Here is a 19942-nt window from a genome sequence, read left to right as displayed (position 1 = left end):
CTTTTATGAAACAGATAAATTTTGTACTTTTCTTTATTATTATTCAAATGAACTCTATGGGCCCCCATGATCATTGCAGAGGGTGTTTATAAAGATTGCATAATTTTTAATTATATATTTCTCAAATAATAAATGAAAAAATGCACCCAAAAAGGAAAATTCTAAACCTATGTGAATTTTTTTGTAGAATATCCTGGCCGTTCTTTTCCATATAATGACGGTGAATGGGGACCGGGGCTATCAAGTCTTCTGTAGTTACTTGATTGCTTTGTGTGAGGAACAGACCACAAATTTAAGTAATTATTCACAGAAAATTCTACCCTCTGCTGAAGTGGAAATGGACTAAAGTCAAAAGGTCTACAAAAACGATGCAATTTCATGCCATTGAAATAGAATGAGTACTATGTTAGTGTGCCATTTTAAACTCTGCATCAGGTTCTTGTGTGTCTCATAACATTGCTAAACGTCAAACCTGACACAGTGTGTCTAATGATTCCATATTTAAACATGCACTTTTGTGGAGGAAGACCACCCAGGCACATGTATTTTTAATGACCTCAAAAATATTATATGATTGCTTTTTCAAAAAGGTCTTTATACACAAACAGGCTGTACAACGCTAAACAAAAGCACATTATACTGTATGTTAAGGGTGTAAACAAATGAGTGGACATTTGTCCAAGAAGATTATGTTGATGTTCATGTATCTTATCTCTCATCAGTGTGCTGTGAACACACCCTCCTCCACAGTAATGCAGTTGTCTTTTGATGATCTTATTTTCCCCAAATACAGCATGTTGTGTGCCTGTGCAAGTGTATATTGACCAGGCCTAAAGCACCAGGCCTCGTATATCATTAGTACACCCATATCATTAGAGGGCAGGAAGTAGCTTTAAAATGTGTAATGACACCTTACAACTTCATTCAGTCTGGTTGGTTTAGGGGGGAATGTGAGGACTTGCCGAGCAAGCTTTACAAGGTGAGAATGACTACAATGCATTTCTGTTGTGACTTTTCATATACAATTGAAATCACTTACCTTATTACCCATCATCCTCTGTAGAAAAAAACCCTCATTCCAGAAAAGCACTGCATATTTTAACAAGATTGAAAGTGGGCACTCCCTGCATTCTCTGGACGATTCTTCACCCAGCAATGTAGTTGAAATATATCACAGATGTCTGCCTATTGTTAATTAGCTATTTAGCAAATGCTTTTATACAAAGCGACTTGCAGTACTGGTCGGGATGCTCAAACAAACAGAGCAATGTTTTGATAGCACCATGGAGCCACAGTGATTACTTACCACCTACAGTCCTGTATTTTTCTTTTAGTAACTTTCTAGATGAGAACTCTTACGATGAACGGAACACCGGAGGAGTCTTTTCCCCTGTTGCATCCGCATTGCCAAAAGTTACCACCGTAGTGACGTAATCTAATATCGACCATTTTTCTTCTGACAAGGTTGGAACACGCGATTCAGTATAAACAACAACAACAAAATCATCAAAAACGACGGAGGTCACAATACTTCCCTCATGTAAACTAGATTTCATGACGGCTTAGTGTATAATAGAGTTCAGTTACCCACTCTCGATAAACATCTGATTATTTATATCCATCATCAAAGGAAAAAAATTATGTAGTAAACCAGAAATCACTTTATTTTCTGTATAGTCACACAGTAGAAACAGTACAGATGCGATGAAAACTCAAAGCGTGTCTCCCGATGAAGTTACACACACACACACACACACACACATTTGTGAAATGGGTGATCCTCTTTGGATACTTTGTTGGTTTTATTTTATTTCTGGGAATTGTAAAATTAGCGCAATCCTCTAAGTAGCATGCTAGCAGCTAGTTGTTTACAATGGCGGCTGTTGACTCCTCTCCTTTCTCAATGCTCTTGCTGGACAGGTAAGATATGTTACTGGACCAATAGTGAGCCAGGTAGCTCTCTTAGTGCGGTAGTTCATTGGATAACGTTAGCCACTCTAAAGGGGCATTTTATTATGGATTGTGATACTGCAGTGCTTTCTATTTCATTTTCGAGTAAGGACAATGGAAAAAATTTAACTTTTATGCTGGTAACAATGCCAATCTCTAAACCAGTTTTTTGCCTGCTAGCTAAATTATAATAGTTTCAACCATTTTTATCTGATATGAGTAGCAATTGTTATGTCTAATGTCCTTGTTGCCTAACTTTTGTAACACTATTTAGTTTTCAACAAGTCAAAACAACAGCGAAAGATATGCTACTTATCTGCTCATAAGACATATTTTCAGATATCCGTCTTTCTCTTCCTTTTGTAATTTTTTTAATTTAAAAAAAAAATTTGAGGGGAGGGGGGTGAGTTTTGTTGTCGTTAGTGACATTCGTTCTGATAAGATGATCACCTGTAACCATGGTTACTCCTCAGACCATCAGATTCATCCGTGCAGAAGAGCGGAGGCAAAGCCCAACTCACGTAATTTCCAAAACAATGTTCCTCCACAAGTAACCTGCAGTTTTATGCTTCAACCGCTAGAGGGCCATAAGTTGCATAGTGTAGCTTTAATGCACAGATAAATGAAAAATATATTCATTGCATACTCTTTAATATTTATACACTGTGAATCATATCAAACATTCGAAAAAGGTTTCAGAAAAACATGAACCCTTTCAGAAAATTACAATTCTTTTACCTGCTCATCTGAAATGCCTGTCTGCTTTCCTCACCCTGAAAAATAATTTCTATGGACGCCTTTAACATCTTAACTGACTCCACATATGACTCATGTGATATATTTAATGTTTTCTAAATTCATGCGAAAGTTTTACATGGGTAACAGACCTACAGACCGAAATTGCACTTGTTGTCAGCCACTGACTTTGTCTTGTGAGACACAAAGTTTTTTCCGCTTGAAGCTCTGAAAACCGAATCCTCCATGCATCCGCATTTAAATCTCAGAACGTTTTATATCCCTTTGGATACATTTTACACTGGATAGTTATTTTTTAATAAAAACTGATAATTGCCTGAACTGAAATCCGCCTCAGCATTATCTATTGTCTATTTATTATCTATCTATTGTCTATTTTAGGGCTACAACGATTAATTGTCTTTTTTAGGACTTTCACGATTAATTGTCATATAAATTGTCATATTTCTTAAGGTGCATGTGTGCTTTATACACCTAAAGATGTATTTTTTTACATATTTCACTTCAAATATACACTAATTTAGCACTTTATTTGGAAGACCTGTACACCTACTTATTCATGCGATTATCTAAACAGCCAACTGTGTGGCAGCATTGCAATGCATAAAATCATGCAGATACGGGTCAGGAACTTCAGTTTATGTTCACATCAACCATCAGAATGGGGAAAAAAATGTAATCTCAATGATTTTGACTGTGGCATGATTGTTGGTGAAGGACGAGCTGGTTTGAGTATTTCTGTAACTGCTGATCTCCTGGTATTTTCAGGCACAACAGTCTCTAGAGTTTACTCAGAATGTTGTCAAAAACAAAAAACATTCAGTTAGCGGAAGTTCTGTGGATGGAAATGCCTTGTTAATGCGAGAGGTCAACGGAGAATGGTCAGAATGATTCGAGCTGATAGAAAGGCTACGGTAACACAAATAACCACTCTGTACAATTGTAGTGAGCAGAACAGCACCGTCAACACACTGTTTTGCATTTAAATCTCAGAATGTTCCTAAGCCAGTAATAATAAACGACTGTAATTGGCCCATCCTGGCCAGTGCTGAGAAAAGTAACAGGTACCAAGTGACACCACCGTCTATGCTAGAAAGGGATTGCGCGACACTAGTTGGGCGATACCAACTCGTACAATGGAGGGTGTAATTCAGTTTTTTGTCTGATTATGACAGACTCACAGTAACACTATTGCAAGGTATCTCATACTAAATTATTTTCAGCATTGATAAAAAAGCATAAACAAGGACAGATGCTTGATGGGGTGGATCAAATCACCCCCTTCACTATCTCCCCCAGTTCTTCGCCAGTGCACACAGACACACACTTTCATTTCTCTAATGGAAAGTTAGATGGTAACATTGCATATTTAACTGTTCCGTAAATAGAAAATAATAGCTATTTACGAACAAGCACTGAAGGTATTGTTTGAAGTATTTTTGGTGTGTGAACATGCGTGCGCCACACGCCGACTATGGGAGGCCCAGGGTAAAACCTAACTAAATCCCTGCTGCTTCATTCCACAGCAGGTTTACATAGAGACATCCACTTACCACCTCTGCTGCTTAGCCATGCATGATAAGTCAGTTCTCAGTAACATAGTCAAACATATTGCTCATAGTAGCCCATGTTAAAAGAATAGTTCACCCAAAAAAAAAAAAAAATTGGCATTATTTACTCAACCATATCCTCAAATATTGTACATGTGACCTTCTTGTTTCCATGGATCACAAAAGTTGAATTTGCAAGGAATATATTGGCCAATCTTTTCAATATAATGAAAGTAAATGAGAACTTGGCCTGTCAAGATGACATATTGCACCATAAATGTATCATAAAAGTGGTCCATTCGACGTGGACATAATATACCAAGTCTTCTGAAGCCATACGATATTTTTCTGCGAGGATCGGATCGAAACTTAAGTTGTTATTCACTGACTATCTGTACATTCTCCCTAGCTGTCCTTGGTGCATTTTTGAGACTAGAGAAGGGGCAGTGTTCGATTTGTGAACAAATTGTTATTTTGAGTTGGATCTTTTCAATAAATCAGTTCACAGAACTGGTCTGAATGATTTTTCACAAATCGGACTGATCCAGTACCGGATCAGCTCCAATACCAGATCAACAGGAGTTAACAGCACTCTGGAGGGAAAGATTACCGGTGATTATTATTACACAGGTGTCTGGAATACTCAATTTTGATTGGTCAAAGGCGCCATCTAGCGATCTGATATTATTGAATAATAACTGCATATCCGGGGATTAAGTCATATCAGATCATTCATCAGGGTATTGCGAGTCATTTTCATACTTCTCGGATCACTGTGCGATTTCTACAAGTAAGCTTATAAAATAATTTCAACTCAAATCAATATTTCATGTCCATTTATTTATTAATTTGGCGAATAGTCTTCTAATATGCCGGATAATGAGCAGTCAGACGGTCATTATTTACAAAATAAATAAACACCAACAGACCTTTGATGCAAACTGGAGGTGGAATTCAGCTTATCAGCAATTTCTTTCTTCTAACATAATAACATAATTTCAAAGCAAATCAATGTTTAATATTTATTTTGGCAAGCAGTCTTGTAATAAGCTGGATAATGAGCAGTCAGACGGTCATTTTAACAAAATAAACACCAACAGAACTCCGACGCAAACTGGAGGTGGAATTCAGCTGTTTTCTTTTTTCTCACATAATTACATAATGTCAATGCAAATCAATATTGTAAGTCTATTTATTTATTTGGTTAGTAGTCGTGTAATAAGCGGGATAATGTACAGTCAAACGGCTGACTGTACATTTTCCCTTACATAATGACTCTCTTTTTCTTACACAAAGGAATTTTATAACTTCAGAAGACTTGGAACACAGAGCATGAGCCTTACTGGCCACTTTTATGATACCTTTATTGTATTTTTTTAAAATTATTATTATTTTTATTTTATTTTTGGAGCTTGACAGCGTGAGTCCTCATTCACTTTCATTATATGGAAAACAATGGCCATGAAATTCTTCAAAAATACACCTTTTTTGTTCTACAGAAGAAATAAAGTCATATGGGTTTGGAACGACATGAGGGTGATAAATGATGACCAATTTCTTAAGTTCTGTTCCTCTTTCATCCAGAGGCTTACCTTTTTCCATTTCTTACTTTTCCAAATTCCAAGTCAGACACAGCTTCATTTTAGTTCATGATATCAATATCACCAACCCAAGTCATGCAGTGTGGAGTTCCTGTTTCATAGTAATGTTTGTATAACAAATTAAATCCTTAGAGCATCCTAATAATCCTTCCTTATTGTATGATCACTTTTATAATTAGTTTCATGACCAATTATATTTCATTAGCATCTGCATCAATATACTGAATGCAGAGCCATATTGTCCTGCTTACACCCCCCCCCCCCCGTTGTTACCAGGGGAAATGTCATAAAGGAAGCTGAGGTCACATCCTTCAATTGAGGAGAGAGATAGTTGGCTTCAGCCCACTGTGTGTGCGTGTGTGTTTGCATTTTTCAGCATCGTATTGTGGGCTGACTCAGTACAAGGAAAACAGGATTTTGTCATTGTTTATTGTGTGTGTGTGTTTTCGGGGAGTGTGTTTTTATTTGAACATGAGATAGAGGCAGTTTTGTGTTACAGTAGAACTCCCTGTGTAAGTGTGTGTGTATCAGCAGAATTTACGATAACAAAGTTCAGAACATCACACACAAAACCAAATTTTTATGTTTACAAGGCATAAAAACACATGTACATGATCAATGAACATGATATGTTATGACGGCGCAGCACTAGCCCAATAGGACAAGTGACAGTTCCGTCAACCGGCCCGAAAAACTCACACTGGCCCCCAGGCCATCAGGCCATTCTTTTTGTTGAGCCCTGGATTAGTTGTGTGTCTTATTTCCGTTACAGCAAAACAGAATTATTAACCTTTTTATGTACAGCCTGACACTGATGTTGGTTGGATGACGGGCAAATGGAAGTGTCTGGGTTGGGAATGTTAGGGGGATGGGGTCTGTGTCAGCAGCTGGTTTTGTATGTATTTTTAGCTCTGCAGTGTCACTGTGTGTATTTAGGGGATATTTAAGGACATTTCCAGGATCATTCAGTTTTATTCCCACTATCCTCAACAAATAATACTCACTAAGACTCTAAAAAAGGCCTAATAGGCCTAATCCCACTTCTAAATCTCATCTTTTGTTTATGTCCAATGTTAAAAGACACAATAGGACTGTCTGTCAGAGTGAGCTTAGTTCTGGGCTTGAAGGAGAGTAACAAGTGTATTTTTACTGTGTGAATAAAGTAGAAAGCCCATCGTAGCAACAGAAATGGGTCTGTAACTGAGTTTCTAAAAATAATATATATATATAAATGTTTTTTAATGATATTTGCTCTTGTCCTCTGCAGGATTCAGTAACTGCTCTGGCCCTTGATCTGAACCATCCCGCACTGAGAAAGAACAAAAACATAGATGCCTTTTTAAACCGATGTAAGTCTATCTTGAAGTTAATACTGTCACACAAGAAAAATGTCACTTGTGATTTTTGTTGAATTAACTCTGAAAATGTATTGTATGTGATACACATACATACTGTATCACTTCTACCTTTATTATATAGCTTTATATCCATAACATACAGCTTATGTTTTTTACTGGCATATTAATGAATTTCTGATAGACCGTTATATCTGCCTACGTATCGATATATCAGGAGTTTTCATATCAATATATGGATATATTAATGCATATCCAAAATCTGCTGGTAGCCTTGTCAATGTGGAATAAACGTTTTGTGTTTTCATTCTTTTAGGAAACTTCATTGTGGAAAAAAAGTCATTTAATTTCAGCAATTTTGTGTATGCCTAATATGCATTATTTAACTATAATTAATTGAATCAAATTATATTGGTTTCTGCCATTGAAAAGCACATATCAGTCAAACACTTTTTTATTAAGGGGCAATATTTTACCCCCTGTAATTTATTTTCATGGGCATACATTTCTTTTGTGTTTTTTTCTAACCATATAAAAAAGTAATAGCATATCATCCATGTATGTCAAATATTTCAGTTGAATTTCTAGTAGACTTTGATGCATTTCTTTTAGGAGTAAAAATTACTGAGTACAGTTTGTTCTGTTGTGTTAGTATGTTTATTAAATGTAAAACTTTATTCATGTAAAATGTGTTATATAATGTCTATAGATGAAAAGGATGTGGGCCACCTCAGGGAATTGCAGGTTAAGATGGATGATTTTGAAAGAGTCAAGCTGATTGGTCGTGGAGCTTTTGGCGCAGTGCAGCTGGTAAGTGATTGTGTGCCAGGAAATATGTGGCAATGACTACGGGGGTGTGTGTCCTGACGCGAGACGTGAGAGTCTTCCCTTGTTATCTGCTGTTCGTCCTCAGGCATAGCCTTTTGTCTGTGTGTGTAAATGTCTGTGAGGCATGTGCGTACATGTTCTACCTGCTCTTACTTACCTGCAACAACACAGAGCATGTGTGCTTTTTAGTCCTGGTGTAATGCATATAATATTTTGTCTTTTAGGAAACTGAAAGTGCCTTACTTGTCAGTCAGACAAATAAAATGTGATCTGTTGTACAGAATATTTAAAGGTGCAGCTGCAATATAAATAAATAAATGTCCCGTTTAATTCTAAGGGTCGGAGAAAGCATGGAAAATTGTCATATAAAACATTTGTTTTTAAACAAAATAATTTTTACTAACATTATATGACGACAACGGAAAGACCGTGTTACAGCTTGGAGAGAGAGCTGACAGGAGGAAATAGACCCAAACAGGGATGTTATGGGCTAGCTACCCATATCAGCAGGCTCTGTCATCCTGTTAAGGCACAAGAGCCACCCTCATTTGGCCACAGAAAGTTCAAAGAGAAGAATACCCCCAGAGTCTGCGAGAGCAGGGGCGCAAGTAGACTCTCGGACTGACCTCCCGGTAACGAATTTTGGCATGGACATGACAATGAATCAAGAAAATGGCAATACTCTTGAGAAACCAGCTGCTGGACATGTTCTTCAGATCTGTAGGTGTGGCTGGACGAAAGTAACATCAACTCGTGGTCTTAAAATTCATCAAGGACGGAAGAAATGTTTGAAAATCTCTAACCCAGGGCCCCGCATTGACCAGATTCTGTTAAGAGGAAGGTCGAATCAGTCGGAGGAAACTCAGCAGCAGGCAGAAACCCATAGTCCACAGAGCATCAGCACCCTACAGGATGTGGAAGAAGTTTCAGTATAAGCAACAGTCCAAGACACAACCATGCACATTGCAAAGTGGAGAACATGCAAGGGTGTAAGCCGTTGGTGAAATGGCCAAAATCTAACAGCAAGGAGTGGGAAATCATCAATGCAGATGTGAGCCTGATCTTTATATATATATATATATATATATATATATATATATATATATATATATCCCCTTTTCTCCCCAATTTGGAATGCCCAATTCCCACTACTTAGTAGGTCATTGTGGTGGCGCAGTTACTCACCTCAATCCGGGTGGCAGAGGACAAGTCTCAGTTGCCTCCACTTCTGAGACAGTCAATCTGTTTATCTTATCATGTGGCTCATTGCGCACGACATTGTGGAGACTCCGCATGTGGAAGCTCATGCTACTCTCCGCGATCCATGCACAACTTACCACGCAACCCATTGAGCGAGAACCACTAATCACGACCACGAGGAGGTTACCCTATGTGACTCTACCCTCCCTAGCAACCGGACCAATTTGGTTGCTTAGGAGACCTGGCTGGAATCACTCAGCACACCCTGGATTCGAACTCGCGACTCCAGGGGTGGTAGTCAGTGTCAATACTCCCTGAGCCACCCAGGCCCCCCGACGTGAGCCTGATCTTAAGTGGCATCAAGGAATCAGCAGAAAAGAAGTTAGAGAATATAGACGACCTAGCCTACAGCTATGGAAAATACAAATTTGGAGAGGAGGAACAAATCAGCAGGAAAGATATGCCTCCTCCCCCAAAACCCGTCGTCTCCAGGAAATCCAACGACTTGTTAAAGAAAGAAGAGGCTTGAAGAAGTTGTGGAAAAAAGCAACAGCAGAAGAAAGGGAGGGCATCAACCTCCTTCAAGAGGACCTAAAACAGAGGCTTTTGAAGCTGCGTAGAGCAGAGAATCTAAGGAAACGACGCAAAAAGAAAGAAAAAGAAAGAACAGACTTCTATAAAGATCCTTTTAAATTTGTGAAAGGCATTTACACAAAAGTGAAAAGCAGATCCCTAAAAGTGTCAAAAGAGGAGGTGGAAGCACATCTCAGATCCATTCACAATGATGAGCTAAAAGACGAACCGATACTTGTCCCAGCTGACATCCCACCAATCTCACCCCCTCAAAATCAATTTAACATTAGCCCTCCCAAGCTGATTGAGGTGAAAGAGGTAGTTAAGAAAGCAAAATCGGCCTCAGCACCAGGCCCTAACCGTGTTCCGTATTGTGTTTACAAGAACACTCCGGATGTTCGAAAATTCCTCTGGAGAAATATGAGGGTTGCGTGGAAAAAGCAAGTTATTCCCAAAGCCTAGTGAAGAGCGGGGGGAGTGCTGATTCCAAAAGAAAAGAATTTGTCCACCATTGAACAGTTTCGCCAAATAAACCTGCTGAACATCGAAGGCAAGATCTTTTTCAGCATGTTGTGTAAAGACTTTCAAAGTATCTGAAACAAAATCATTTTATTGATAGGTCAATCCAAAAGGCTGGCATAGCAAGCTTTTTGGGATGCCTTGAACATAACAGTGTCATGTGGCATCAAATCCAGACTGCTAAGCAAGAAGGAAAGGATCTGCATGTCTTGTTCCTTGATCTGGCCAACACCTATGGATCAGTTCCTCATTCCCTATTGTGGACTCCTTTTGAATTCTTTCAGGTGTCTGCAACAATAACAAATCTGGTAAAACATTACTCCCAGGAACTGCAAGTTTGTCTCACAACATCAGACTTCACCACAGCTTGGCAACCACTGTAAGTAGGCATCATGGTGGGGTGCACCATCTCTCCATTGGCTTTCATTATGGCAATGGAACTCATTATCAGAGCCTCAAAATGGGTTGTGAGAGGGGAACGGCTGCAGCTTGGTCAGCAATTACCACTGATACGAGCCTACATGGACGATATAACAACACTGACGACAACTGTCCCCTGTACCAAGAGACTTCTGGAAAAGCTTCACCAAAACATCACATGGGCAAGGATGATGATAAAGCCCAGCAAGTGCAGAAGCATCTCCATTGTCAAAGGTCAAGTCACGGATCAAAGATTTCATATTGATGGAATACCTGTCCCAACTGTTTCAGACATGCCAGTGAAGAGCTTGGGCTGCTGGTATGACGCAAAGCTCAAGGACACAGAACAGTTAGAACAACTCAAAAAGGATACCATCGCACACATAACCAGCATCAGCAAGACATTGCTGCCAGGAAAACTCAAGCAGTCCTGTCGGACTGTACAGGAACAGCAAATTGGAATTACCAATTGCAAGCCTTGTGGAAGAATTCAAATACACCAAAGCAAGGTTGATCATGACCCTCGCTGAATCTGAAGATGCTGTTATTCGAACAGCTGACCCCCGTGTGGCAACAGGGAGGAAGTGGACTCCATCTGAAGCTGTTCAGAATGCTAAGTCTGTTCTTCACTTCAGGGATGTGGTTGGCCAAGTCCAACATGGGAAAGCTGGTCTCGGGCTCCTCCCAAAAGCTCCGCAATGGCATAAGGCAACATCAGTGCAGAAGAGATGGCTTGTAGTGGAGGAGGTGAGAAGACAGGAGGAGGCAGAGCGACACGCCAAGGCCGTCGCAATGGCCAAGCAGGGCCAATGGACTAACTGGTAGAGCCTGGAAAAGAGGAAACTCAGCTGGCGTGACATCTGGATGATGGAGTGATCTCGACTAAGTATTGTCATCAGAGCCACTTATGACCTCCTGCCCACACCCCAGAACCAGAAGCAGTGGTGGGTAGAAGACCCTGCTTGCTCTCTTTGTCAAGCACCTGCATCATTAAGGCACATTTTAACAGAATGCACTACAAGCCACACCTAAGTACGTTACACTTGGCGGCATAACCAAGTTCCCAGATGCTAGCATCAGTCTTGGAACAGAGGTGAACCACCACAAGTGCTCTCCCACAAACATTGGCAGGAAATGTCCACATCACACCATTTGTACCAGCAGGCCAACCTCCAGAGCACCATATAACATCAATGGATGCAAGCATTCTGGAGGTTGCTTGGGATTGGAAAATGGATGTGGATTTGGAAAAAAAAGGTTGTATTTCCCCCAGACATTGTAACTACAACACTACGGCCAGAGATGTTCCTGTGGTCCACAACAGCCAAGCTGGCATACGTCGTGGAATTAACAGTACCGTGGGAAGATGGTGTTGAAGAAGCTTGAGAGGAAAAAGACCAAGTACTCTGAACTGGCAACTGAAGCTGCCCAGAACAACTGGGAGACCAAGATTTTCCCTGTAGAAGTGGGATGCAGGGGATTTGTTGCTACAACTGTGACCAGTCTATTGAAGAAGATGGGAGTGAGGGGTCGTTCCTTCCAACAAGCAGTCAAGTCCTTGTCAAATGCAGCAGAAAAAAGCAGCAATTGGATTTGGATTAAAAGGAAAGACAATAACTGGGCTGCAAGATGAAAACTGGATGGTATGGAACTGAAGGGGATGTACCTGGGATGCCAGGTATCACCATTGAGCCCTCTGGAGATGTCGTGGGCTTATCAACAAAACATCAAAGAAGGAGGGTGCCCACCTGACGACCCCGATGACGTACGTACCCTCCCTTTCACCACTCCAATCCCACTGCAAAACATCGAGAGTGCCAAATTACCATAAGGATTGAAAAATCAAGTCCTATTAGCTCTATGTATGGACCTCAGAGGGAAATAAATAAATAATTAAATGAAAGATATGGCCCCTCTAAAGTAGGCAAATCATTCACTCTTGTTCATAAGCCTTTACACATATAACTATGAGATACATTACAAACTAACAACATATTACAGAATGTGCCTTGTTTCAGTTCTTGTTTATATGATTGTTTATGTTGTTCATGTAGGTACGACATAAAGCCTCTCAGCAAGTGTATGCCATGAAGCAGCTCAGTAAGTTTGAGATGATCAAACGCTCTGACTCCGCCTTCTTTTGGGAGGAGCGTGACATCATGGCATTCTCTAAGAGTCCTTGGATAGTGCAGGTGGGATTCAATTTCATATACATAACTGAAAACGTACTTGAAGTGGTCTTACATTTTTTTGTATTGTTTAGTGTACAACATGAAACCAAAATTTGATCATGACAAATTTTAAGATGAAAGCTAAGGAAATGGTGCTTTAGCATAACTTAAAACAGATCTGAGGGTTTTAAAATTGAACTTCATTAAAGCAATACATTTTAACATATAAATGCCTCTCATTATGTTGAAGAACTTCGCTGCCTCAAGTGCCCAAAAGACCTCATGAAATCACAATTGGAGTTTTATGGCTTTTAGTCTGTCTATTGGCCATCTTTATCCTATTGTACTCCCAAAAGTTTACAAAATTAAAATGATAGTTCATAGGGATGGGAATTTTTTTTAGTCTGTTCTTGAGACAAACGATTTTAACCGTCTTCCTGATGAAAAATATATTTTTTTAATTTAGTTAAAAAAATTAACCCGTTTTGCTTAATAGTTTTGATAGATATAGGAAGCTATATTTGTGCAGAGTTCCACATGAACAGGTTTTCTCCCTGAGAGTTTCGTCTCTTTAGTTCTTTACGTTTAGTCCTTAAATGCACCGCTGCTACAGCCATCAAAGCGCCGCTTGTTCACTGTCAGATGTCAAATCCTCTGCTGTGATCTATGTTCCTGTTATTATGCAAAATCAACAGGTTTATTTGTGAGGTTTTGTGGAGAATATTTTTAGTCATTCGGCAGATTCTGTCCGACACTCTATTAATAGTTTAGCAGTACCAAAGGCTCATCAAACTGTTTACAACTTGTATATTGCGCTTTAAATGCGGAGTGAGGATCGCTCTGTGACTCCAAGAGCTTTGGTTACATTAAAGTGCGTCATTCTGCATCCGGAATATGCATAAGCGGTTTTGTGCCACTCTGTATTGAAGCTTTTGTTATTTCGTACTTTTCTTACTTTGATAGTTTTTATGCGATAATACGTTATAGTTATTTAGCATATTTACTTGTTGAACATCTGTTAGTTACCCTGTTAAATAGCTATGCTTAGCTTTATTAGTATTTTGTCTTGTTTTCCAGTAAAAAAATATCTGAACACTTATACAAGATATATTTATATGACAAGCAAAATGGTGTAGTGTATCAAAGTCTTGTTTTAACTGAATATAGTAATGTTAATGATTAAAACAAGAAAAGAGAAAAAAAAAAAAACACAGTAGGTTAAGAAAAATAAACAATTCAAAGGGAAAATAGGTTTATTTTTCTTATCCCATTAGCAGATTTTTTTTAAGCATAAACTTCTCTTAATCTTGTTAGATTTCTCTAAAAACAAGACTTAATATCTTATGCCATTTTGCTTGTCAAGTCAAATAATTATATTTTGTTTTCATAATGTAATATATATTTTTAATAGATTATGAAAATTGGTAGTTTCGCACATGAATTGTCATGTAAGACAAAACTATTCTTCAATAAACATTTCTTTTTAAAAGAAGGGGGGTTAACACAGCTAAATATAACATAAAATCGCAATACGAATCGCAATATATATCGAGTCGGCAACTAATTATTGTTGTAATATCGAATCGGGAGGTCTGTGTCAATTCCCAGCCCTAATAGTTCATTTAAAAATGAGAATTCTGTCATCATCTACTCACACTTATGCTGTCCCAAACTCTTATAACTTTCTTTCTTCTGCGTAACACAAACTTAGATTTTTTTAGGCAGCATAAGACATAAAGGCAGCATAAAGGTAATCCATATGACTCCATACGAGTGGTTTGATCCATGTCTTCCAATGCGATACGACATAATATATCCTTCAAAAATTTGATTTGTCCCATTGAAACTTTCAAAAAATTTGATTTTGTTGGGTCTTTAAACTGATCTGCAATGACTTCAGAGTGCATATAATGACACAACTAAAATATAATATTTAATATTCACCACATTCTCTCTCTGTCTACACAGCTGTGCTGTGCATTCCAAGATGAGAAGTACCTCTATTTGGTGATGGAGTTTATGCCTGGTGGAGACCTGGTGAGTCTGACCAGCAACTATGACATCCCAGAAGAGTGGGCTAGATTCTACACGGCAGAAGTGGTGCTTGCACTGGACGCTATCCATTCTCTGGGCTTCATCCATAGAGACATCAAACCAGACAACATGCTGCTAGACCGCAACGGGCACCTTAAACTCGCTGACTTTGGAACATGCATGAAGATGGACTCGGTGCGTCCTGGGTTGTGTGACAATTACAATCTGATTTGTTGAGAGAGAAGGAAAGAAGCTACATCCCAATTAGTATACTTTTCACACTGCGTAGAAAACAAGGTTAGGATTAGTGCGTCCCAAAAAAAAAAAAAAAAAACATTATTATGCCAAAGCCACTCTTGGTGATATGCTCTTTCTGGTGGAATTCCCAAGTGTGAGCCCATGGATCCTTTTTTGGCTAATGTTGTGATGGTTCTATTTTTAATTTGTTAGCACAATGAAAAATGGGGGAAGTGTTCTAAAAATGTTTTTTGTTTTTCTGTTTTTTTTGCAATTGTGTTTGGTAATGCTTGTAGTGCAGAAATTAGTCACTTCACGTTTAAGGTAATGAATTTAGCTAGATACTGATAGCAATGCTTACATGCAAATGGAAATAGTATGTGATAAATGGATCTGTGGTTTAAAGGAATTTTAGAATGTGGTGGTGTGTTCCAGGATTGTCACATTGTCTTACTACGTACTCAAAAGTATTTACTTAACCAACAATCAGCAAAGTACATACTTTTAGTGCATAGAAGTATGCTTATTGGGATGCAGCTCTAGGAACCCCTTGTTGTGAGAATTCTTATGTCAACTCTGCCATCTTGTGGAGAGATAATAACGTGCAGCTTAAATTCTTGATACCTGTCAGTGGATATGTATAAGGTGGTTTTAAAGGTGAAGCGTGTCATTTTTACTTTTAAAAAACTATTTTGGTTTAATATGCAGCGACAAATATAAGTTAACAATCTGTAGACACTGTTGCTCTTTCAAAACATTATTTCACATCCTGACCAGCCTAACACAGCAACATTGGCGTAATATTAAATGGCTTGAGTCTGGAGTGCATTTTTTTGTCTGACTATTGAAAGACGGGGGAGTGCTTAGTCAATATTTTTGCTAGTGGCTCAGAAATTAAACATTTCACCTTTAAATTACTTAATAAACACTGAATAAAATTAGTGTGTGCCCATGTTTATATTAATGTGTATCTATCTGTATGTGTGTGTGTGTGTGTGTGTGTGTGTGTAAGACTGGTATGGTCCGCTGTGACACTGCTGTTGGGACTCCTGATTACATTTCACCGGAGGTTCTGATGTCACAAGGAGGGACTGGTTACTATGGCCGCGAGTGTGACTGGTGGTCTGTGGGTGTTTTCATATATGAGCTGCTAGTTGGTGAGTAGCACAAACTTTCTCTGTATTCTCATCTGCCCTTTCCTCTTACTGTTCTCTGCATCCTAAATATTTATTCTTCTGTGGGCAGGTGACACACCATTTTATGCCGAGTCCCTGGTGGGCACCTACGGAAAGATCATGGATCATAAAAACAGCTTAACTTTTCCAAATGACATTGAAATGTCTAAGGATGCCGAAGACCTCATCTGTGCCTTTCTGACTGACAGGTGAGAGAGAGACACAAAGTCAGAATGAGAACAAAATCAGAAGAGAGAGATAAACAAATATATAGTGAGTTTCAAATATTAAGTGAGTCTTTCTCCTCCCTCTCACATGCCCACATATATGTTCCTGATGGAAAAAATAGCTCAAACCAGGCTACGCTGGTTTGCTGACATTAGCTGGTCTCCCAGCCTGGTCAGGCTGGTCTGTTTGCTGGTTTTGAGGGGTTTAGGGCACTTGCCAGCTGATCAGGCAGGGAGAACAGTGGGCCGACCAGCTAAACCAGCTAAAGATCACCTTTGCCAGATTGTAAGACCAGGTAGACCAGCTAAGACCAGCAAACCATCTGGTTTAAGCAGTTTTTTTGATAAAACTTTGCAATAAGGTTCCATTTGTAAACTTTAGTTTACAACATTAGTTAACATGAACTAACAATGAACAATACTTTTACAGCATTTATTAATCTTGGTTAATGTTAATTTCAACACATTTAAAAAAAAAAAATTGTACATACAGTGCATCCGGAAAGTGTGGTAGCTCAGCGGTTAAGGCTCTGGGTTACTGATCAGAAGGTCAGGGGTTCAAGCCCCAGCACTGCCAAGATGCCACTGTTGGGCCCTTGAGCAAGGCCCTTGACCCTATCTGCTCCAGGGGTGCTGTATCATGGCTGACCCTGCACTCTGACCCCAGCCTAGCTGGGATATGTGAAAAGAAGATTTTCACTGTATATGTATAATGTGTGATAAATAAAGAAAATTAATTAATTAATTATAATTACATTCACAGCGCTTCACTTTTTCCACATTTTATGTTACAGCCTTATTCCATAAAGGATTAAATTCATTATTTTCCTAAAAATTCTACAAACAATACCCCATAATGACAACGTGAAAGAAGTTTGTTTGAAATCTTTGCAAATTTATTAAAAATAAAAAACGAAAAACATCACATGTACATAAGTATTCACAGCCTTTGCCATGACACTCAAAATTGAGCTCAGGTGCATCCTCTTTCCACTGATCATCCTTGAGATGTTTCTACAACTTGATTGGAGTCCACCTGTGGTAAATTCAGTTGATTGGACATGATTTGGAAAGGCACACACCTGTCTATATAAGGTCCCACAGTTAACAGTGCATGTCAGAGCACAAACCAAGCCATGAAGTCCAAGGAATTGTCTGTAGACCGCCGAGACAGGATTGTATTGAGGCACAGATCTGGGGAAGGGTACAGAAAAATTTCTGCAGCATTGAAGGTCCCAATGAGCACAGTGGCCTCCATCATCCGTAAATGGAAGAAGTTTGGAACCACCAGGACTCTTCCTAGAGCTGGCCGCCCGGCCAAACTGAGCGATCGGGGGAGAAGGGCCTTAGTCAGGGAGGTGACCAAGAACCCTATGGTCACTCTGACAGAGCTCTAGCATTTCTCTGTGGAGAGACGAGAACCTTCCAGAAGAACAACCATCTCTGCAGCACTCCACCAATCAGGCCTGTATGGTAGAGTGGCCAGACGGAAGCCACTCCTCAGTAAAAGGCACATGACAGCCCGCCTGGAGTTTGCCAAAAGGGACCTGAAGGACTCTCGGACCATGAGAAACAAAGATTGAACTCTTTGGCCTGAATGGCAAGCGTCTTGTCTGGAGGAAACCAGGCACCGCTCATCACCTGGCCAATACCATCCCTACAGTGAAGCATGGTGGTGGCAGCATCATGTTGTGGGGATGTTTTTCAGTGGCAGGAACTGGGAGAATAGTCGGGATCGAGGGAAAGATGAATGCAGCAATGCTCAGAGTCATCCTTGATGAAAACCTGCTCCAGAGCGCTCTGGACCTCAGACTGGGGCGAAGGTTCATCTTCCAACAGGACAACGACCATAAGCACACAGCCAAGATAACAAAGGAGTGGCTCCGGGACAACTCTGTGAATGTCCTTGAGAGGCTTTTTTTTTATTTATTTTTTTTATAAATTTGCAAAGATTTCAAAAACTTTTCACGTTGTCATTATGGGGTATTGTTTGTAGAATTTTGAGGAAAATAATGAATTTAATCCATTTTGGAATAAGGCTGTAACATAACAAAATGTGGAAAAAGTTAAGCACTGTGAATACTTTCCGGATGCACTGTATTAACACTTAATTTGAACTAGCATTGAACAACTGTATTTTTATTACCAAAGTTTAATAAATGCTTCAAAAAAGATATTGTTCAGCGTTAGTTCATGATACCTAATGCATAAACCAATGATAATGAATAGAAACTTATTGAAAAATGTTACCATTTTATTTCCAGAGGAGGCATTCCTGATCAGTTATCTAGAGAGGGGGTGTGTGTTATTATGCTCTGTTTTCATGTAAGCAAAACACACACACACCCCTCCCTTTGCTTTCCGACTGTTGGAATGTCCCACACGTGGCAATCCAAACTGCTGCAGCCCTCTCTGTCCAGATGCGGGGATAGGGAGGGGAACAACTATTCTGTATTTTTGGATGCTGCTCCGTGTGTGTGTGTGTGTGTGTGTGTGTGTGTGTGTGTGTGTGTCGCTGATGTTCCTCAACTCATCCATGCTCTGCCATTTTCCATCAGCCACTCACTCACTGTTGAATGTTTAAGACACACTCAAACAAATCACTTAAAGGATCAGTCACAGCACTTGCGGTTCTCTCTGTGTGCGTGTTTAGTTTGTTGACCAGTGTTTTGGTATGTTCAGGGAGGTGAGGCTTGGCCGAAATGGAGTGGATGAAATAAAATGTCACCCCTTCTTCAAGAATGACCAGTGGACCTTTGACACCATACGAGACAGTAAGTGTGAATATTGGTGTGAGCATGAATTGTGAAAGTCACATTTATGCATTCATTTGGTAACACTTAGAATAAGGCTTTAAACATTCGCTTTTCCAAATGCATTAGGAATCATAAACTTTCAAAACAATTCTTTTTTACAGCATATATTAATCTTGGTTATATTTTATGAATATTCTAATGTTCATTGTTAGTTCATGCTGATTTAAAGTGCTTTATGTAACGTTAACGTATACAACTTTAATGTTAAAAATGTATTAGTTTCTGTAGAAATTAACATTAACCAAGATTACTTAATGCTGTTAAATTGTTCATTGTTTTTTCATTTTAAACATTGCAATTACTAATAATGTATACAACCTTATTGTGTTATTATTAATTCATAACTAATAAGTGACTTAAAGGAATATTCCGGGATCAATATAAAATAAGTTAAGCTCAATCAACAGCATTTGTGGAATAATGTTGATTACCACAAAAAATAATTTTGACTTGTTTCTCCTTTTTTTTTTTTTTAAAAAAAGAAAAGAAAAAAGAAAAAAATCGAAGTTACAGTGAGGCACTTACAAAGA

General features: G+C 39.0%; 1 protein-coding gene across 3 annotated transcripts in view; it reads left to right on the top strand.

Annotated features, from left to right (window-relative positions):
* LOC127410351 (rho-associated protein kinase 2-like) overlaps window positions 1-19942 on the top strand; it is a 55844-nt gene that overhangs the window by 780 nt on the left and 35122 nt on the right. For 2 of the 3 annotated variants that reach the window (XM_051645564.1, XM_051645565.1), the window contains exons 2-8: window positions 7125-7206; window positions 7922-8022; window positions 12807-12944; window positions 14892-15152; window positions 16207-16351; window positions 16440-16578; window positions 19279-19370. In XM_051645564.1, the coding sequence (XP_051501524.1) occupies window positions 7125-7206; window positions 7922-8022; window positions 12807-12944; window positions 14892-15152; window positions 16207-16351; window positions 16440-16578; window positions 19279-19370 (958 nt within the window). Of the gene's footprint in view, window positions 1-7124; window positions 7207-7921; window positions 8023-12367; window positions 12518-12806; window positions 12945-14891; window positions 15153-16206; window positions 16352-16439; window positions 16579-19278; window positions 19371-19942 lie in introns of those variants that run through there. The other variant, XM_051645566.1, reaches the window with a different exon arrangement.

Source organism: Myxocyprinus asiaticus, chromosome 19, assembly GCF_019703515.2.
Source record: "Myxocyprinus asiaticus isolate MX2 ecotype Aquarium Trade chromosome 19, UBuf_Myxa_2, whole genome shotgun sequence".
Taxonomy (NCBI): Eukaryota; Metazoa; Chordata; class Actinopteri; order Cypriniformes; family Catostomidae; genus Myxocyprinus; species Myxocyprinus asiaticus.
The sequence above is the reverse complement of the archived record's forward strand: the minus strand, read 5'-3'. Positions and strand labels throughout refer to the sequence as shown.